This window comes from Aegilops tauschii, chromosome 4 (assembly GCF_002575655.3).
Source record: "Aegilops tauschii subsp. strangulata cultivar AL8/78 chromosome 4, Aet v6.0, whole genome shotgun sequence".
Classification (NCBI taxonomy): Eukaryota; Viridiplantae; Streptophyta; class Magnoliopsida; order Poales; family Poaceae; genus Aegilops; species Aegilops tauschii.
The window spans coordinates 271394077-271416719 of NC_053038.3; the positions used below are offsets into that span (position 1 = coordinate 271394077).

General features: G+C 44.6%; 1 protein-coding gene across 15 annotated transcripts; it reads right to left on the reverse strand.

Moving 5' to 3' along the window:
* Positions 1-3018: 3018 nt before the first annotated feature.
* LOC109768744 (uncharacterized) lies at positions 3019-22358 on the reverse strand. 15 transcript variants are annotated; one of them, XM_073496544.1, is made up of 10 exons: positions 21861-22358; positions 20410-20649; positions 10445-10519; positions 10270-10323; positions 9990-10164; positions 9302-9413; positions 8735-8800; positions 8221-8642; positions 5856-8136; positions 3019-5761 (listed from the first exon to the last, which is right to left on the reverse strand). In XM_073496544.1, the coding sequence occupies exons 9-10, from the start codon at positions 6205-6207 to the stop codon at positions 5187-5189; spliced, it is 927 nt and encodes a 308-aa protein (XP_073352645.1). In that variant the 5' UTR covers positions 6208-8136; positions 8221-8642; positions 8735-8800; positions 9302-9413; positions 9990-10164; positions 10270-10323; positions 10445-10519; positions 20410-20649; positions 21861-22358; the 3' UTR covers positions 3019-5186. The 15 variants fall into 15 exon arrangements, 11 of the variants coding, with proteins under 11 accessions (XP_073352645.1, XP_073352644.1, XP_073352654.1 ...); XM_073496543.1 differs by having other exon boundaries at positions 10439-10519; XR_012181950.1 differs by lacking the exon at positions 8735-8800 and adding an exon at positions 18124-18195 and having other exon boundaries at positions 3019-8136; positions 10086-10164; positions 10439-10519; positions 21861-22344.
* Positions 22359-22643: the final 285 nt, after the last annotated feature.

A 22643-nucleotide genomic window follows, 5' to 3' on the forward strand; every position in this document is an offset into this window, starting at 1 on the left:
ATTTAATTATCTCATTCCTGACAACTTGTGAATCATGAAACATGAAGGAAATTGGCAAAAATGACATAACACCATCCCAAAAGATAAGGTAGAGAGAATTGCACTTCGGAATGCAAGATGAAGAACGCTTGAACTCCTCAACACAAAACGTGTGTAGAGCACCATGTTTATTTAAGAGTATAGCTCGGCGGATCTTAACTCCGGGAGAAATCTTGAAGAACAATTGGAGAATGAAACGAATCCTTGATGAGCCACCATGTAGAGCCCCGATGAAGAACTCCGGTAATAAAAGAATGATCAAACGAAATGGAAACTTGAAAAGAACTCCGGGAGAAACCTTGCAATGATTAGATGAAGCTTTGAAATGATATAATTGAAATAACTTGGATCTCCGGAAAGAAAAGATGAACAACTTTGAACCAAAAATTTGATATGATGAACAACTCTGGAAAGAAGAAATTAGATCACTTGGGTGAAACAATAATAAGAATTATGTTATGCGTATCCTTCGCCAATATAAATTGATGACAATCAACGGATTTGGCATACTACTTATTGCCGTAGAAAGGATTAAGATAGATATTGCGCAAACTTGGGAAGGCCTTCATCGAACCACCGGTAGGATTGAAACAACGAATAACCTGATATGTGACGAAGGAATAAAAATCTTGAACGAACCACCGTAAGAATTGGAAATGAAAGTAGCAAAGGCACAATTCACCGGGAAGAATTGGAAAACGAAAGAAGATACTTGAGGGGATTTAGATACAAGTGAACGAATAGATGACGAGCTGAATAGAGAATACTTGAATGATGCACCGGTAAGATTTGGAGAAGAACGAAGAGACATCAATTTAGAATAATTGAAGAACGAAGCTGAAAACTTAGAACGAAGAAATCTTCTGAAATGATGGCCTTCGGAGAATCAAACTGAAAAGACTCATGAATTGCTCCGGATAGGTAAGAAAAGAATTCTCATAATCGAAAACAATTATGAGAGGATGGCATAAGCTAGAACTATGAATCTTGAAGAGAATGGAGCAATATTTAAGAGAAACTCTTCTTCGGTCTTCAGATGTTGAGAATGACGATGAGAAACACCATCATGAATTGTTGAGATACCTCGGGATGAAAATTGGAAAGGTTGAACCAACGATGAAGAGAATTTAAAAGATCTTGGAGAAAGACATGACTAATGATAATTCATTCTTACGTCAAACTTTGCAATGAATTTGAGAATAACTCCGAGAAAAGTTAGAAGAGTCAGGTAAGATCCTGGAAAAAGACCTGTGGGTTAGGGCCCACTCAAGAGAAACACCGTTGAACGATTTAAAAGAAAGATTGCGCCGGTTGAATTAAATGGCTTGAATAAGGTAAGACCTCGAAATAGCTTGAAAGGATTTCGAATAGAAACTTGAATCTTCTGGGGTAACTTCAGCACTCCGGAACAATTGAATAGCAAACGGGGAATGATTAAGAGATGAACCAACATACGAAAACACTTGAAACGAGGAAGGGAATATGATCAACACCGAAAACTTGAATTGAATCCACCGGAGAAGAAAAAGAATGAAGAATCAAAAACTTGAAGAACATCTTCATGAGAACCACCGGGTAAGAACATTGATTGAAAAGAATGAAGGGACTTCACGTGAATAAAATGGATACTTGGTTAAGAAATCTGAGTCCTTGAAGAAAGAGGGTGGGAGGGCGAGAAAACAAAGGCAATTTGGGGCAGATGAAACAAACAACGTTGAGAAAACTTATTATTGATCTTCCGAATGGGGAGAATGATGGGATCCACTTGAAGAGAAGCACACCGGTTGAAAAGAATTAGAAAGACGACCTCGATGATCAAGAAGGATTAGTATTCACATAGCAATATGAGAACACCGTTTAGGAAAGGTATGGATTCAACATTTGACTTCGAAGCAACTCGAATACCACAAATAAAACAAAACAAAGGATTTGGCTTGCAGAATAAGCCGGAACAAACATATGATAGAGATTTCGTCCGAAGTTTTCGTGGTGGGGCCCACACGGGCTCAATCGTACAGCACCATCATGTACAAGGCAGTGCACATGACATAAGAAGCGTCCCCGAGTCGGCATAGCCAAGGACTCTTTAAGACACTACGAGACCACTGTAAAACCAACCGTGGAAAGGCGGACCACTAGACGTCGAACCCCAATCTCATATCATGCATCTGTCGGAAAGATATCCTAAGAGATACTTGAATTCCCACTTATAAACTCCCGAAACTTTCTGGTAATGCAATCAGGTGTTGGGGATACAGGGGACACCAAATATATCACCCAAACTAGCAATCCCTAGATCCAGCTGTATCCATCCGTCAACACATAACCAAGAAACCTTCGGAAATCATTTACCTCAACCTTCGAAAAGCATCCGTTATACGAGTTATGGCAATACTCCCGAACTCCCGCCCCAGTACTGGGTGGCGTCGAGGTGATCTCACCAACAACTGCATAAAAGAGATTTCGATGTCGGCGAAACTCAAGTATTCCAGAACTGCAACGATAAAATTATGACGACAACACCTCGGAGCTCAACTCCCCGGGACACTGCCACAACCCCTAAATGTCAGGAGGCACCAAGAACGATGTTCTCGTCACAAAACCATCGAAACGATTCCAATATACCCGCGTGATCCTAAAAAAAATTTAGTGAAATTTGAGAAGAGAAGAGTCAAAACTTCTACGTCAGGAGATCTCACCAGAGCGACGAAGGGACTGAGGAGTAAAAAGAATCCTACTCTCCGATATATATAATCCTAAGACTCAAAACATTCTTTTTTTCTAGACTCAACAACGCCAGCGATTCGATCAAGCAGGGGGCTCCTAAGTCGGGGATGGCTCTGATTACCAACTTGTAACGCCCACGATGCGACTATATCTTCCACGTGTCGAGGCACGACTTAGAGGCATAACCGCATTGTGGTTTTGTCGCAAGAAGGGTCATCTTCACACAATCCCATGTAATGAACAAGAATGGGATAAAGAGTTGGCTTACAATCGCCACTTCACACAATACATAAATAAAACATACATCATTCAGAGATACACACATAGGTCCGACTACGGAACCAAAATAAAAGAAGACAACCCAACTGCTAGATCCCCGATCGTCCCAACTGGACTCCACTACTGATCAACATGACAAGAAACAACACAACGAACAAGATCTTCATCGAGCTCCCACTTGAGCTCGGTTGCGTCACCTGCACTGGCATCGTCGGCACCTGCAACTATTTTGGAAGTATCTGTGAGTCACGAGGACTCAGCAATCTCACACCATCGAGATCAAGACTATTTAAGCTTAAGGGTAGGAAAGGGGAAGGTGGTGAGGTTGCAGCAGCGACTAAGCATATATGGTGGCTAACATACGCAAATAAGAGCGAGAAGAGGAGCAACGGAACGGTCGTCAACTAGCAATGATCAAGAAGTGATCCTGAACTCCTACTTACGTCAAACATAACCCAGAAACCGTGTTCACTTCCCGGACTTCGCCGAGAAGAGACCATCACGGCTACACACGCGGTTGATGCGTTTTAATTAGGGTCAAGTGTCAAGTTCTCTACAACCGGATATTAACAAATTCCCATCTGCCACATAACCGCGGGCACGGCTTTCGAAAGATAATACCCTGCAGGGGTGTCCCAACTTAGCCCATCATAAGCTCTCACGGTCAACGAAGGATAAACCTTCTCCCAGGAAGACCCGATCAGTCTCGGAATCCCGGTTTACAAGACATTTCGACAATGGTAAAACAAGACCAGCAAAGCCGCCCGAATGTGCCGACAAATCCCGATAGAAGCTGCACATATCTCGTTCTCAAGGCACACCGGATTGTCCAAGCTTCCGGTAGGCCAGCCCAGAGTTGCCCCTGGTGCCCACCGGCGACTGACGGGTTGGACCAACACTCAGAGGAGCACTGGCCCGGGGGTTTAAAATAAAGATGACCCTTGAGTCTGCAGAACCCAAGGGAAAAAGGCTTAGGTAGGCAAATGGTAAAACCAAGGTTGGGCCTTGCTGGAGGAGTTTTATTCAAAGCAAACTGTCAAGGGGGTCCCATAAATCACCCAACCGCGTAAGGAACGCAAAATCAAGGAACATAACACCGGTATGACGGAAACTAAGGCGGCAAGAGTGGAACAAAACACCAGGCATAAGGCCGAGTCTTCCACCCTTTACCAAGTATATAGATGCATTAATTAAGATAAGAGATATTGTGATATCCCAACATAAACATAATCCAACATGGAGTAACATAGCCAAACAACGGTTTGCTAGGAAGGGTGACAACGGTTAGAGGTTCATGGCAATTCGGGAGGCTTGATAAGCAAGTGGTAGGTAGCGCGACATAGCAATAGAGCGAACAACTAGCAAGCAAAGATAGAAGTGATTTCGAGGGTATGGTCATCTTGCCTGAGATCCCGCAAGGAAGAAGAACGAGTCCATGAAGAAGACAAGCGGACGTAGACGAACGAATCCTCACAACTCCGGAACGAAACCGAAGCTAACGAGAGAAGCAACCCGAAAAGAAACAAACAACATAGTAAACAACCACCACATACACATGGCATGATGCACAATCAAGTATGATGCATGTCCAGTTTAAATGAGGTATGGCATGGGAAAATGCAACAAACCCCACTACAAATTAAGTGGAGCTCAATATGCAACGAGTTGCATATTGACGAAACACCACATCAATTATTTAGTTCTCTCTCGTTTATGTACCCAACAATGTTAAATGTTGTTAACCATGGCAAGAGGTGAAGCATAAGGAAACTACCTATTTTAGGCAATTTAAATGAGGCCGGAACAACAAACAACAATTTCCGAAAAATCCTCATGTCCATAATTTAGATTTGGTACTGTTCTGCCTATTACATAATTTTATAGTTGTAAAACAGTAAAACAAAGTGCACCATGTTAAACTAGGCATTTTTCTACCCCATTTACATATAAAGTTTATTAAATTCCGAGTTACGGTTAATTAGTTATGAAATAAATCATTTTAACATATTATTCGAGCAAATTTAATCAAACAACATTTTAAACAATTTTAACATGGGTGAAAGTGGCATATTATGAAACTACACAAAATTCTAAGCATTTTTCATATATAAATTATTTTAATCCGATGCACGGTTGGTGAGTTATAAATGCATGATGTAGAGGGTCTTTTCTGCAAAACGGTAAATCCTGGGATAATTAGCAAATCGTCCAGAACTGGAAAAAAAACGTCCACGGGCTGAAACTTGAACTGGCCCAACAGTGCAGAGGGCGGAGGGTCTCTGAGGAGGCTCACCATGGGCTAAGGCCCAGTCGGTGGAAGAGGCAGGCCGGCGGGGCGCTGGTTGGGCCCGATCTTGAGGCGCGCTGGTCAACGCGCTCGTCGTCTCCTCCAGGAGATCGAGCGAGGCAGGGAAAACAGGGCGCGTCCCTTTGCCCAGAGCAGCGGCGGCCAAGAACTTGCGGTGGAGGCCGGCAGGCGTGGAACTGGCGAGGGCACGCGGGTGAAGGGCGGCGGATCCGGTGCGAAGGAGGGCGAGGAGGGCCGAGGCAGGGGAGGTAGCCAGCGGCGGGGACGGCGCAAGACGGCTGGAATAGGGCGAGGCGGCTTGGACTTGGCGGATCCAGGTGGTGGAGGTCGTTCCCGGCGGCGGACTTGACGGATCGTCGCAGGAGAAGACCCTTGGCAGCCATAGCGGAGCTTCCGCTGCTCCTGCACCTGATGAGAGAGAGAGACCGGGGCATGAGAGAGGTTAGGGAAGGGGGACGGGATGGAGAGTACAAGGAAGCAGGGGACGCAAGGCAACGGTGACCTGGAACTCCGGCGGCTGGCCACGGGTGATGTTGGCGACGGGAGGTTCGGAACGACGTGGATCCGGGCAGCGAGGCGGCTGCAAGTTCCAACCATGGCATGGTGCTGCTGTACAGAGAACAAAACAGAGTTGAGAGGCACGGGAGGAAGAGAGCCGAGAGGAAAAAGGGAAGGGGAGGGGAAAGGAGCGGGGCAGCGGGGACGAGAGGAGAGGTGCTCGGGGACTCGCCTGGGTGGCGGAGGGCGTCGGCAGGAGGAGCTCTGGTTGGGTGGATCGATGGATTTGGGAATGAGGAGATCCCGAGGTGGGAGACGACAAAGGTGGAGTGTGGCGGCGGGGATGGATGGGACATCTCCCTAGATTTTAGGGTTTGTCTGGTTATATAGCTGGTAGATTAGTTTAGGGGCTATTCAGGCCCTCCGATTATAATCGGACGGTCCGAGAATAAATAGGTTAGAGAGCCCAATTAAGAAAACGGAGATGTTTTGTAGATGTTTGGGGATGATCTGTATGCAACGGTGATGACTGAACGGTTCGGGTTCGGGACAGTTTCGGAAGCGCACACGAGGGGCTCGGTGGTTGTGCAGAGAGGGTCAAACGGTCAGACAAGAGAGAATCGAAAAACCGGTTAGGCTCAGAATGGTCAACGAACGCAAGGGGGGACGCGGCAACTACGAGCGGATGCAAGTTTGAAAAACAATGACGGCAACAGAGTGCCGATGCAATGCGAATGATGCGATGATGAATGCAACACACAAATAAAACACACGCAGTAGGCTGAGACTTTCTTTTCTTTTTCGAGAAAACGCAAAGCGATTTTGCGTTTCATTGCATTGAAAAGGTGGGAAAGTACATGCCTCCTAGGAGGTTATATTTACAGGGTCCTAGCTCCTCCGATCAGTGGACATCCCAGGAGGCGGGCAAGACTACTTGCAGCCCCTATGCCCCAGCTTGTGCCCAACAATTGGCCTCGTCTTTAATCCTATCAACTAGCGCATCTATCGATGGTCTTGCATTGTCAAAGACGCACTCGTTCCTCTGTTTCCAGATCATCCAGGGAACGAGCAGTGTGATCGATTGCAGAGCTTTGTGCAGCGTTGGAGGGGTTTGCGCCTTCGCCCGCAGCCACCAGTCCATCAAGGTGGTGTCATTGGCCGGCGTTTGGGCAGGGATGTGCGTCCAGTCTAGGGTGCGGTGCCAGATCTGCTTAGCAAACGGGCATGTCAGTAGCAGGTGTTGGATGGTCTCCGGGTCTTGATCGCAGAGGAGGCACCTAGGGTGGTGCTACAGGCCGCGGCTGGCAAGTCTTGTCGCCGTCCAACATCGGTCCTGGTAGGCAAGCCAGTGGAAGAATTTGACGCGGGGTGGCGCCCAACTCTTCCAAATCAGCTTCCACAAGTGGCGGCATGTAGATCCCTGGAAGGTGGCTGCATAGCAAGATTGGGTCGAATATGTAGCGCTTGTTGTCCATCTCCAAAGCAGTCGGTCAGTTTCTTCCGATAGGGTGAAGTGCTGTATCGCCTGCCATAGCATCAGGTATTGGCCAATCTCGTGTATCCCGATGGTTCCTTGGATGTCTCGGGCCCAAGTGTTCCCGTTGAGTCCATCGGCCACTGTTCGTGTCTTGCGTCGCTGCTTGGGTATGCATTGGTATAGCAGGGGGGCAATCTCGCGGACAGATTGGCCGCTGATCCATCGGTCGTCCTAGAAGAGTGTTGTCCGGCCATCGCCGAGCATCATAGTAGTGGATGCAAAGAACAGTGCACGCTCCTCCTTGGAGAACTGGAGATCAAGGCCTTGCCACGCGCGGTCCGTGTCCGTGCGGGCGAGCCACATCCATCGCAGCCGTAGTGCAAGGCCTGCGCGCTCCAGGTCTCGGATCCCAAGGCCACCATATTCCACGGGGCGGCAGGCGCGGCACCAATTGACATGACAGTTTCCTCCGTTGGCGACGGCGCGGCCGGCCCACAAAAAGCCCCGCTGGATTTTCTCGAGCTGCTTTAGTGTCTTCTTGGGCGGGGCAAAGGCGAGCAGCTGGTGGACTGGGATAGCACTCAGCACCGACTTGACTAGTGCGAGCCTTCCGGCTTTGTTCATGAGCCAAGCTTTCCATGTCAGACTTTGTTTTCTTGCTGGGCCTGTGATCCGTTTCACTAGGAAAGCAACAAACATGAGTAACGCATATAGTTGCATGAGTCTGAAGAGCAGGAGGGAGGGCATGTTACTTGTTTGATGTTTCTTCGTTTGGTGGCAGCGAGCCGGCAGTGTCGTTGAGGCCATTCTAGAGGTCAATGGCCAGTTGTATGTAAGACGATATGTGGTATTGCAGGAATGCAAGTGAAAAGCAGACCAACACCGTGATTACCTCTAATTCGTTGACACATTTAGGTGCTGGACTGCTACCATCGCCGCTCTCTGAATGAGGCCCTTTTTTGTCGCGGTCAAGGAGGCGAGCTGATTCTGAAAGGATTCTGCACAATCATATGATGACCAGTCCGCCGAGTTGGAATCGTCTATTGTAACTATGCCCATGGTCACCAGATAGGCCAAAGCAACAGAACTTGTTGATTCAATAGCATCGCCGGCAAGCTGAGTTGATTCTCCAAAGAACACCTATTGGGTTGGCAACATGCTTTTGCTGTGGGGCTGGAGATTGATTTTCACTGATGCCATTCCTGTGGTGTCATCATCATCAGTAAGTTTGAATGCATGAATTGTACCACCGATCCGCTTGATAGCTTCTTCGAGCATATACCTTCTGCTAATGGTAACACAGATGGCAGAGAGCTACATTCATTGAAAAGGTAAAAAAATCTATCAGGTCGATTGGACATGTTAGCATCAAGAATTTTCAGACATATGCATGGCTTAGTCGCAACTTGTGGAAGCCCCTTGACTATTAAATCATCATCATCCATCAAGCTGACAGTGCCCGCAGGCCGGGGCTAAATAAATTTTGAGTGGCATGGAAATAAATCACAGGTTAAAACTATTCAGAGCAATCACAGATACTTACGTAAGTAAAACTGTAGAAGCGTGATAGTAAAGGCAGAATGCTGAGATAAACCTAGAAGCATAAGAATGCAATCCGACACATGATTCAAATATAGCAGTGCGCAGCGAAACAAATAAACAAAGTATGAAGTTCTAGTAGCAGATCTGGCATAACCGAGAGTGACATGGTTCGATAGGACATATTACATCATCAGGTTCACACTTACATACAGACCATTAAGGCCTAGTAGATAGATTCAGAAGAACCAATTGTGCCATGGTTTGATAGACACATACTACATAGGACACATACTACTAAATATGCAACTGTTTTCAGCACATGGAAGTTATTTATGAAAAATACAACACAGTTGCAATAGGATCCAATAAATAGCAAGCTAGAATAAACTTCAAAAGAGGACAGCGGTAAACAACATGGGACATTTTTTTACCAATATGCTGCCGAGTAGAAAGGTGAGGCGGACATAGCAATAGCGCACCAAACTATAATCTATTTCTTTCTGTAGTATAATGATGGAAAATACCTTTACTGTAAGGCAACACCTGCATAGACAAAATACAGAGTTGGAACCGTTTTGAACCAAACTGAAGGATCCAACTTATCAAACAGTATTTTACAAAACCAGGCAGAAAATAAAGAGACCAACTGATGGAAAACCATTTTGCATTTTTGAGACTTCACAACAGTTGGGCGCATCATTAATTCATAAAACAGAAGAAACAAACTCAACAGAATAGTTCATGACATAATAGAACTATCAGCAGCAAGTTACAAACAATTGACTAATGACTCCACCGTAGAGATATATGGTTCCGCCATTGCATGAACAAACAGAATTGAAGTCCCTACATGTTATAAGGTAGAGCCAAGCTTTGAACATGAACACAATCATATTAACAAATAAAGCTAAAGTTCCTGAACACCATCTGACAAAACTAAGCTTTGAACAGGAATGCTTCTCCAATTTCAATCTCAAATGAGAAGAAAAACTGAGAATCAACACATATTTTTAACATAGAAACTTAAATCTAAATAAGTTTTAACAGTTAGGATATTATTAAAGCATGTACTGTTTATTTGAAATAATTAGCCAAATTAAATTCAAGGAGTAATCTTACTCAATAAAGTTGTCATATTCGACTGCTTTGCTCATGTCCCAATCCTGTCGAATTTAGACACGAGTGAGTCTAGCACAGTTGGAGAAACTGAATTACCCATACTGAGAAGAGCAGCGCCCGTCTCTGATTTATCAATTTTACCACTTCGGTCACGGTCAAACCTCTCAAATATAGACTGCACAAAAACAATAAGAAATGGACATGCAAGGTTAATAAGTACTTGATTAGATCAGATGATTAGTCCCCAAAGTAAAGGAAACTTGAAGCAATAGCCACTCACCCTCCGTAAACCATGAGTTCTTGCTTCCCCGACATCGTAAATTGCTTGAACAACCTAATAACAACAGATTAAGTACATCAACGAATGTTCTGAAGGACTCAAACAAACTGCTTGTTAGTACATGCATTAAGAATTTATGCAATTTGGTTCCATCAAATAAAGTATGTACCTGCACCTGTTTAGGATCTGAAGCATTGTTTGGGAGCATATTTTCGTTCTCATTTTTTTTTTGTCATCCAAAGCGAATGAACTGCACTACCATAAAGAGGGTGTATTAATAGAATCTATCATGTCTATAATGGTAGAAACAAACCAAAACAGAGGCATCTAAGCAACAAAATAAAATGTTAAACCCAACTACACACTGATGCACTTGGTTCAGAAACAGAGGAAACAAAAATAGGTGCACAAAAAATGATAGTTCGGTAGATGATATATCAAAACTGAACTTTTGGCGATGGTTAAATAGTTAGGAGAAAAGCCTGCATTTCCTGTTGTTTATTTATCCACTTAAGTAAATGCTCTGCTCTTCTTCCATCTTAAATCAACCATCACTGCATGCCAATGCGCACCACTGCTTGATGAACTAATTGATTAGCAGTACAACACTTCAATTCAGTACATTATTTGGTTTCTGACATAAATGGGAATTAAAATAAATCAAAGAGAGAGACTAATCTTTCACGTGAGAAGAACCTCCTGTATTTGTAGCTTTCAGGTTTGCACATACACATCGGTACTTCTCTAGGTTATCTCACCATAAAGCGACAAAATTGCAAGGATATCTCCTTTTAAAGTGCTTAGTTGTTTAGCTTTAGCAAACTGATGAATATTATGAGCTTTCATGAGAAGTATAGTACAAACCATGATGCTTGCCTTACAGACCGTGATGCCTCCCGGTGTGTAACACCCCGGATGTAACTTTTCATATTTGTAACTCCAACTCTTGCCATTTTCGGCTATGTGTTATGATATTCCCTCCGTGGTCGGGTTTTTGTCTTTCGTTTTGCATTTTGTTCTTGTCATGCATCTCATACCATGTCATCATGTGCATTGCATTTGCATACGTGTTCGTCTCATGCATCCGAGCATTTTCCCCAAGGTCGTTTTGCAATCCGGCGCTCCCATCTCCTCCGGCGCACCCCTCTTGTTTTCTTTCGTGAGCGGGTGTCTAACGTTCTCGGAATGGACCGAGGCTTGTCAAGTGGCCTTGGTATACCACCGGTAGACCACCGGTCAAGTTTCGTTACATTTGAAGGTCGTTTGGTACTCCAACGGTTAACCGGGTAACCGCAGATGCCTTCTGTGTGTTGCAGCAAAACCCCCTCTCTAAACAGCCCAAAACCCACCAAACTCTCTTCCATGCTCTAGGTCGTTCGATCACGATCGTGTGGGCGAAAACCGCACCTCATTTGGACTCTCCTAGCTCCCTCTAGCTATATAAATGCATCCCCTCCCGTATACATTCGCAGTCCAAACCCTACCCTTCTTCCACCTTGCGCCCGGACAAAATACTCCGCCGCCGGACGTGTCCGCGCCACCGTCCCCGACGAATCCCGCTGCGCCACGTGGCCCGCCGCCGCCCGCCGCCGCCGCCGCCCGCGGAGCCCAAGGAGGGCCCGCGCGAGCCCGCGCGCCCGCCGCCTGTCCTCTCCCGCGCCGGCCCCGCGCCGCCTCGCCGCGCCGCCGCCGCCGTGCGCAGCGCCGCCGCGTGAGCCGCGGTGCCCCGCCACCGTTCGCCGCCGCCTCTCTGGCGCCACCGCCTCCCACTGTGCCCGCCACCTTCTTCCTCCCCTCCGGCCGCCGCCGACGCCCTTCCTCCTCTCCTCCGCCGCGCCTCCTCCCGCCGGAGAGCTCGAAGCTCGGCCCCGGCCCCGATCCGATCTGGTTTGAACTCGAGGTTGACTTTTGCCGAACCCTAAAAATATTCCAAGTCATTTTATTTTCCAGCATGTGCCCTTGTTCATAGCATCATAACTCTTTGTATATAGCTCCGTTTCGCGCGTGTAATATATCGAATTGTTCGTCTCGTGATGCTCTACGTTTTGTTCAATTGCACCATGTTCTTTAGAGGTCATCTTGATGCCCAAATCTCTAGTGCAAGAGTGCTACTTGCTGTTATCTGCTGTTACTTAGCAGAACTTGAAGATTTGTTATTTTTGTATCATTTAATCTGTGCATCTTTTGGGCATGAGCTCTACATGTGTTTTGCTGTATGCCATGTCATCTTTCCAGAGGTGTATGCCATGTATTTTTGTGATCTTTGTGGTGACTAGCACAAGCATGCAAACTAGGCTCCGTAATGTTTCTGATTTCAGGGACTTCGTAATTTCTCTAAGTCCTTGTCTGCTGTTATTTTGTTGCCATGTAAACTTGATGCTACAGAGAGATCCATGCATATTTTGGAGATGTTCAGTAAGGATGTTTTGTAGATATTGTTGTAATTGATCCATTCCTGCCCTTGTTTGTAATTATGGAGTGCCGTAGCATGACTCAATCTTGCTCTACTTTTGCTATAAAATATTTCTGGCAGATTCTTAACATGATGTTCATTTTTGCCAAGCTTGTTGTAGTTGATCCACACATGCTATGCTTTTGCTCTTGCCATGGATAGCTTCTTAAACATGTCATGTTGCTGTAGGTATGCTTGTTTTGTCATGCATTGCATTGTGGTGAGTGCATCAAACTCACCAAGATGCCTCATATTATTGTTTCTGCCATGCTCTGTTTTCTGCTAAGTCTGAAACCTATTAACGAAACTTGCTACGTTTACATGGTTGCCATCATATCTTCTGGTCCTTTTTGGCTTATGGTCAGTAAGGGACTTTTGTCATATGCATTTAGTAGAACACTGTCATGCCTTGTTTTGCCATGTTAAGTTCCTGTAGCATGTTGTTTTCGTGCTCTGAACATTGCTACCTGATGCTGTTTTCTGCCATGTCCAGTAATTTCACTAAGTCTGTGAACCTGTTATCTTTTGCACTTTTGCCATGCTTGTTTGAGCTTGTTATGTTGTGATCTAGCCATAGCTCAGTGTTCATCTTTTGTCAAGCATCCCCTGTATATTACTGCCATATGCTTTGCTGCTACGTTGGAGTGCCGTAGCATTGTTACTTGTTGCATTTTAAGTGCTATCATGCTGTTAATCGCAGATTCGTGACATTCTTGTTTTGCTTGCCATTTGTAAACCGTGCATCCGTTTCCGGTGATCTTTATATCGATTTCGACCGAAATCATCTCATCTTTCCAGTGGCATGCTTGGTTTGCCAAGTTACTGCCTTGTTCATCATTTTCCTTCCGGAGCACGCATATGCATCGCATACCATATCTTGCATATCATTCATGAATTGCATCATGTTGCTTGTGCATTTCCCGTGATTGATTGTGGTTCCGTTGCTTGTGTTCTTGTCTTGGGTAGAGCCGGGAGACGAGTTCGTGAACGAGGAACCTGTTGAGTACACTTACGAGGATCAAGCTTTCGACAACTCTAAGAACCTTGCAGGCAAGATGACCACCCCTCGAAATCACTTCTATCTTTGCTTTGCTAGTTGATCGCTCTATTGCCATGCTGCGCTACCTATCACTTGCTATATCATGCCTCCCATATTGCCATGTCAGCCCCTAACCATCCTTGCCTAGCAAACCGTTGTTTTGGCTATGTTACCGCTTTTGCTCAGCCCTTCTTATAGCGTTGCTAGTTGCAGGTGAAGTTGAAGTTGGTTCCATGTTGGAACATGGATATGTTGGGATATCACAATATCTCTTATTACTTAATGCATCTATATATTTGGTAAAGGGTGGAAGGCTCGGTCTTATGCCTGGTGTTTTGTTCCACTCTTGCCGCCCTAGTTTCTGTCATACCAGTATTATGTTCCTTGAGTTTGCGTTCCTTACGCGGTCGGGTGATTTATGAGACCCCCTTGACAGTTCGCCCTGAATAAAACTCCTCCAGCAAGGCCCAACCTTGGTTTTACCATTTGCCACCTAAGCCTTTTTCCCCCGGGTTTTCTAGAGCCCGAGGGTCATCTTTATTTTAAACCCCCGGGCCAGTGTTCCTCTGAGTGCTGGTCCAAACTAGAGCCCTTTGCAACGCCACCTTGGGGAAACTCGAGGATTGGTTTTAGTTGTACGGACTGCTCATCCGGTGTGCCCTGAGAACGAGATATGTGCAGCTCCTATCGGGATTTGTCGGCACATTCGGGCGGCTTTGCTGGTCTTGTTTTACCATTGTCGAAATGTCTTGTAAACCGGGATTCCGAGACTGATCGGGTCTTCCGGGAGAAGGTTTATCCTTCGTTGACCCTGAGAGCTTATGATGGGCTAAGTTGGGACACCCCTGCAGGGTATTATCTTTCGAAAGCCGTGCCCGCGGTTATGAGGCAGATGGGAATTTGTTAATGTCCGGTTGTAGAGAACTTGTCACTTGACCCAATTAAAATACATCAACCGTGTGTGTAGCCGTGATGGTCTCTTCTCGGCGGAGTCCGGGAAGTGAACACGGTTTGAGTTATGTATGACGTAAGTAGGAGTTCAGGATCACTTCTTGGTCATTGCTAGATGACGACCGTTCCGTTGCTTCTCTTCTCACTCTCTCTCTTGCGTATGTTAACCACCATATATGCTTATTGCCTGCTGCAGCTCCACCTCTTTACACCATCCTTTCCTATAAGCTTAAATAGTCTTGATCTCGCGGGTGTGAGATTGCTGAGTCCTCGTGACTCACAGATTCTATCAAAACAGTTGCAGGTGCCGACGATGCCAGTGCAGATGATGGGATCGACCTCAAGTGGGAGTTCGATGAGGAACGTGGTCGTTACTATGTGTCTTTTCCTGATGATCAGTAGTGGAGCCCAGTTGGGACGATCGGGGATCTAGCATTTGCGGTTATCTTATTTTCATTTGGATCTTGACCGTAGTCGGTCTATGTGTGTATTTTGGATGATGTATGATTATATTTATGTATTGTGTGAAGTGGCGATTGTAAGTCAACTCTTTATCCCATTCTTGTTCATTACATGGGATTGTGTGAAGATGACCCTTCTTGCGACAAAACCACAATGCGGTTATGCCTCTAAGTCGTGCCTCGACACGTGGGAGATATAGCCGCATCGTGGGCGTTACACGGTGCCTGCAAGCTGCACACAGCCACATGTAAGATGGATTCATGGAACCAATCGCTGACAACAACCTGCAACAACAGGGCGAGACCGCACGTCAGACGGTGATGGAAGAAGTGGCGCTGGCTGAGCGCAGTCAGAAGAGGCAGATCGAAGAAGAGAGGAAAACACACAATTTTTGAAGAAAATGGACGAGTGCACCAGGAAGGACGACTGGATTGGAAGCTCACCTCGGCCACCTTCAAACCTGGCAATGGCCATCACATCCAGGCTGTAGATGAGGAGAGATCGACGGCGCCCTCGCTGCACAGCCGTCGCCGTCGGCTAGCACGGATCCGGGGGAGGCACGTCGACTTCGCCGTATACGTGCACCTCCTTCGTCCACCACTACGTGGGGATGGATGGCCGCCCACCTCCTTCATTGTCGGGCTCAGGAACGGCAGAGGATCGCGCCAGCGAGCTGGATCCCGGCCGCCATGGCTGGATCTCGCCGCCTCGACTCGCGCGGGACACGTGCGAGGGACAGGAGGAGGAGGCTGAAGCAAGTCGGCGACTGAGAGAAGAATACGTGGGGCGGGGAAGACCATCCTCACCCTTGTCTGTCCCCTAGCCATCCACGGCAAGCCATACAAGGCCAACCTTGTGAAATCCCTAAACTACCCTCGGCGGCCAACGAAAATTACAGGCGGTGGCACACCTCCCGCGCCCATAAGAACGAGCACTGGTTACGCCCGCCTCCACTGTCGCTGACAACTACGGCCCACTCTGACTTGGCCCCGCCTGTCATGGAGAGTGAGGGTGATAGAACGGGGGCAAAATTTCTGGCACTATTCATTGCTAGTCACATCAGTTCGATCCAACGGCCAGGATTGATCCATCAAAAAATCCGACGACTGGAAGTCTTTTGGACACTCAATCCGACGGTCCACATTGCAAGTGCCCTAAGAAGGCTCCATACATGCTCACAATGTAACAATGGGATTAGAAACTAATCAATTGTTGTGAGACAACAGTGTATGGTATGCATAAGATTTCATGAATGCTAATGACATTACCACATGGATTAAAAATCAAGTAAAGCTGTATATCAAAACGGTATCTCCCCCAAATGTTTCATCTCAAGCTTACTATAACATAAAGGAATTCAATAATTAAAGATTCATAATCATAACAAAATAGTAAGAATTCAAGAACATTCATTATTCTATAGTGGTTCTCGAATGGCCACGATGCAAAACCAAAAGGACAAGCAAACCATAGTAGTTTGTATGAAAATGATTACCATCAGGAAAGAACTATTTTTTTGAAAAATTTCCCTTTGGAAGTACTGACATGCACTTTACTTATTAATCTGAAAAAACATGCACCTTACCGACATATGAAAAATTATGATACTGCAATAAAGCTCTACAGTTGAGTAGAAAATGACCAAAAAGGAGCCCTCCATGCGCCTACATGACCTTTTTAGAAATGTCACAAGCTGCTTTATAAAATGTTAAAAACAACTTACCTGGTAAGAGTACAAAATAGCATCTACTGTCTTATGAGCGTTTGGATTACAGAGCTCACCAACATATACATTCGACTCTACGGGTGTAGAGAATGAACTATATATACTGAAGATTCATTACACATGAACCAGAAGTAGAACCAGTACAACCGGTTCTTCTATCTGTATGTAACCATGCGTACGTCATTAAGCTCAATATACCTCATTTTTCGCCAAAGTCAAGATCTATTGCGGATCAATGCAAGCAACTTCATTTTCGAACCTTCGATATAGAATGCAGTCCCTTGTCTACATAGTTGCACAGTCAAAGTTGATTGCAATATTGATGTGTATCTCAAGAGCAGCAAAATCATAAGCTTCTGGGTTTTTGCACTTGCCTAGCTGATATAGTTCAAGCAAGAAAAAAACATTCAGTAAACTAAAATGGAAATTTTTTAGAAAGTAGAGGGCTCGATGTTAAGCAATGGTTTCAGTGAACTATCAGGTTCAACCAGTACTATGCTACCTTCCAAAAACCATGGAAGATGAGTCAGGTCTCAATGAGAGATATAATCAAGTGTATATTGGTAGCGTGGTCAGTAGCAAGAGGAACATTTAAACAATCAATGTGCCCATTGCAGGTGCTCCAATAAATGCAATAAGTAGAATCCAAATAAAGCAACATCTCTAGGGCTGTCTTCTGAAAAATATAAATGGAAGACCAGGTAAATTTCGCAACAGCCACTACACCTTTTACGAAGTATCAATCGGCTATCATAATTGTTTGACAGGTTAGAGGCTACGACTATCATATTCAGCAGCCAAAACAATACAATATATATAATAGCAAAAATCACCTACTAAGTGCAGGTTGCAAGAAAAAGAGAGATATGAGTGGTCAAACTCTTCTGGAAACAGAGAGTCATGAGTTAACAATTTAAAATAACAGAAAAGGTAGCTTTTAAATAAGTGGAGTAACAGCATGTAATTGCAGAACTTTAAAATCAAACCCAATAAATTGGAACTAAAAAAATATAATTGCAACAGCTTATAGCTCAATTTGACATGTCCATCCATCTAAGAAATAAGTGCCAAATCAGACTCGGATGCGTCTATTAACATATCTTATAGATACAATAATCAGAACTCTATTAGAAAGAGAAAGAAGAAAAAAGCATGTTGTTGTTGGTGGTGTTCCAAACAATAGTTTGACCCGCCACAATAGAAGGCAATCTAGTTTATCCTCACCAAATTGACTCGCCTTTATTTCCCAGGCTGTACCGCAGGACCTCTTTGAGCTGAATAGGAAATTTTATCAACCTAGAAACAAAATCATAATACAAATAAGAGTGCATTTATGAAATTAGCATGTTGTCCCTCAGAACAAAAGAAAAATAAAGGACATGGAAACTAAATGTCAAATCTGGTTAGAAATATATAGAACACTCTCACTGTTATAGCACAACAATTTTGACACTGAATAATCTAAAAAATCTTTTTTTAACACATAAAAAAATTCTATTTATGCACTGAGAAGTTCATATAGTGCAGTATAAGATCTATAAAATTCTATATGTAGGTTGTAGCAACCCGTAGCAGTTCCACCAACTTGTAGGTTGTATACCTCCGCCACTGGTCAACAACAGGTCAGCCGCGCCGGTACGTGCCTGAGAGAACAAAAGAAGAAGCCGACGGGAGAGCGTACAAGCACGGAGAAGCCCTTGCGGAGGGAGCCGCAGACAACGGCTCATCAGGATCTTAGTGCCAAAATTTATAGTTCACAAGGTACAGTATTTGAGAGATGGATACTTAAACGAAATTGCTTCACTTACGGACAACACATACGGAAACAACCCTACGGACGGAGGTGGGAGTGACTAATTCATATCACCCCCTGAATTCCCATGGTGGGGCCCCACACCCTCCAATCTAATAATGCCATCCCTGTCCGTGTAAGTGTAGCATTGCTCATGTTTAAATGGTATCAACCAAAAGCCAAGATGAAAGAACATGTACTTTTTGTTTATGAGGATTCATGAAAAATTGTAATCGACGTGAAGATAGAGGTTCCGAGTGCAATGCTAATTATCATTCCCTTGGATATGTAGTTGAATTAACATGGCACATAATAAGTGAATTACCTCACTGGCACTTTCTAGTTCTTTTTCAGAACTGCGCCAGCCCAAGGAGCATGGGTTTTGAAAGTACCTTCCATATTTTCCAAGGAAGCCTTGAACAGTTGCACTCTCTTTCTATATCTATCTCTCTCTGGATCAGGGGCTCTGTTTGAGAATGTCACGAAAAACCTATATACCGAAAAAGACGAAAAACCTATATACATAACACATAGCTATTAATTTCGAAATAGTTTACATGAACACCAATAGATGGCAAGTATAAACACTGTTACTGAATCTAGTTGGGGGTGGTGAGGTCCCGCAACATATTTCTGCAAGTAGAAGAGCCATTACTCCCATAGGTGCATAGATCATTCTCTACTATTATGGGCTTTTAGTATTGTTAGAAACATATAGAGAGAGAAACAAATACATTGGTCAATTTTTTAATGTACCCCATGTCTTGCCACGGACCAACAAGCATAGTATTTATGCATAGATTATTCTACGCTATTAAATGCACGAGTGCAACATATATCTGGATTTTCACCACATAGCTATAAACGCGAATGTATTTCTTTTGCTCCCACCTCCTCAACCAACATGTCCACCCATCCTCTTCGCTACCCCTATCCTTCCAAAATGTCACATGTGCCCATTGAGCAATGTTTATAATAACGCCACAGCAAATGGACAGTCATATTAATCACCCCTAGTCAAGAAATAGAAATCCTAAATCTATGCTTATTTCAGAGAAGATGGCCCTATCTTCTAATTTCATATACGTAAACATGAGGTGTGTTAATATAATCAAATTCACACATGAGTTAGTTAAAGGATTGCATTGAAGGAAACAAATGTTTGCATATTAATTACTTGTGAGGTCAAATGGAGTTTGACTCCTTTTGTAGGTTGCATCTTCACCTCTTCACTGAAAGGTAACATAATATTTTGCAATGACTCGGATGCTCCTAATGCTATTGAGTTCACACAATTTCAAGAAATGTTAAATAATCATTATAGTCAACAACTATTTTATGTTAGTTGATCTCTAACTTGTCAACAAGCTTATACATACCAAATTATTGAATAATTCCAGTGAACAGTTTGATTATGTGAACAAATTAGTGTCAATTGCTGCTACTTTGAGTAACTATGACATTATGTGAGTTAGCCGACATAGCAATCTGCTATCAAATTTCCCAGCCGATTACTGCAAAATCTGGAGCACTCATGTTGACACTTCATCAAGGCTTGAGGTGGAACAGAATAATGAGATAGCCACACCATCACACTAAGTAGTGGTGCATCCATCCCTGTAGCAGGACATAAGTGTGCCCTCTCACGGTCTTGGCATGTGTACTTCTTCGTACATTGAATAGACCGGATGCATACTGTGGCGAGGAGGAGGTTGTACCGTGTAGGATTTGGAAGAGGCTGCAGCTGGGGACATGCTTGTAGACGACCAGGTTCTCCTCCTTGGAGTGGCAGCACGGCTTCGACCCCTGCCATGTTTCTGTGCCAGTGCTTGGCTAGCAGCTGCATGGTGCGGGAAGTCCTCGTGCGGCACATACCCCAATGTCGTGCAACCACTTCATGATAATGATGATGGGTCTGGCCTCGAGCATGACACGGTAGGCAATCCCCAGTCGGCCTACTGTACAAAACATATTTTATTAGAACACTGGCAAAAATTCAAGATACAACAGTCCATAGTCTATTCATTCCTTAAAACAATTTTCCCTGATAAAGACAAATTGGAAGATGCTGCCGCCACCATGAGACCGGTGGGCAAAGGAACATCCTTTCTGTTTGTGATACATGCTAATAGAATCAAGCACAAAAGCACTATATTATGTGATTTCGGGTCAAAGAAAAGGATATATTTATGAAGTGGCTCAACATTTTGTGCGTTTGGAACATCTTGAGAAACGACATGGACTACAAAAACTACGACATGATGGAAAGTTAAATATAGAAAATAATTTATGTTTCAACCTATTTGTCTGCAACACACGGCGATCCAATTTGTATCATTAAGCAAAATGTCAAAAATATCCATTAAGGTGTTCGGATTAATTGAAGAAAAATTGTACACGTAGGATAGCTAAAGTATATCTCTAACATTAATTTCATCAGTTAAAAAATATATTTAGCCGGTACAGTTGGCATATCGTTGCAACTCAAGACAATAGTGACACTTTCAGAGTTCATATGATTTTGTTTCTGATAAATAGCTTTACTTTCAAACAATGATTTTTATTTTCCATTCCTTAAAACAGAAAGAAAAACGCTGGCTCCAAATACTGGCTCTAGTAGATCGGGAGTTCAACCATCAAACATGCAGATGTGATTGTATCAAGAAGGAAACGGACCAACATCAAGAAGGAAACGGACCGATCATCAGAACGTTGTTCAGAGAACACGTCAATAGAGATTGTTCAGAGACAACACGTCAAGAAGAAAACTAAAACACACAAATATCGTTGCAACTCAAGACTATAGTGACACTTTCAGAGTTCATATGATTTTGTTTCTGATAAATAGCTTTACTTTCAAACAATGATTTTTTTTCCATTCTTTAAAACAGAAAGAAAACACGCTGGCTCCAAATACTGGCTCTAGCAGATCGGGAGTTCAACCATCAAACATGCAGATATGATTGTATCAAGAAGGAAACGAACCAATCATCAGAACGTTGTTCAGAACAACGTCAATCGAGATTGTTCAGACAACACGTCAAGAAGAAAACTAAAACACACACATATTCAAGAGCCAGGTTACACCAGCGTCGACGCGTTCAGCGGGCACGGCACACGCTGAGCATTGGGTGCAGGAGGAAGAGAGTGGGGGCGAGGGAGTGCTTACTGCTGGGATCGGGGCCTCAAGGGTGGTTGTGCTGATGAGGTGGAAAGAGACGCCGTCGTACTTACTGTCATGAAACCGGGCCGCGGCGACGGGCGGGGCGGATGCGCAGCGGCGGCCGAGCTTGAGAGCAGAGGCGCGGAGTGGGCAAGCGGACAGGGCTGGCGGCCGGCGGCGGCAGCTGTAGACGACCGGCGGGGAGCGACGGTTTGGGCGGAATCCGGGCGGGAACAGAGATGTTGCTCCCACTAGTCCTTGTCCAGATCGAACCCGATCTCTCGCAGACGACGATGGAGTCAGATCGAGATCGATCTCTCGCAGATCAGGTAGAGACGTAGAGCAGCGGCAGCAGAGAAACAACACGCAAGGGAATGCGGCAGCCAAGCACAGCAGCGGACAGGGTGGAGCAGCGCAGCCGGAAAAGAGGAATACGGCGGCGCGATTGGACTGAGCACGAGTTGCGGCGTGCGAAGGAAAAAACCTAAGGCTATGTTTGGTAGCAAATTATATTAGAAAAACGGAAGTATTGAAAACCACAGTATTTTTGTTAGTGGGTACAAGCTACCACAGTTTTAACATACTCCCTCCGTAAACTAATATAAGAGTGTTTAGATCAGTGATCTAAACACTCTTATATTAGTTTACGGAGGGAACTGATCTAAACATTCTTATATTAGTTTACGGAGGGGTACCAAAGTATATTGAAGTATGGAAACACTAGACATCAGACTACTGATACAATGCATATATGAGACCAGTCGTACGCCATGGGATAGGAAGTATCAG

Coding starts and splice junctions, on each gene's coding strand:
- LOC109768744 (XM_073496544.1), bottom strand. CDS start 6,207: ATGTCCCATCCATCCCCGCCGCCACACTCCACCTTTGTCGTCTCCCAC. Junction 5,762..5,855: donor GCCAGCCGCCGGAGTTCCAG/GTCACCGTTGCC, acceptor CTCTCTCATCAG/GTGCAGGAGCAGCGGAAGCT.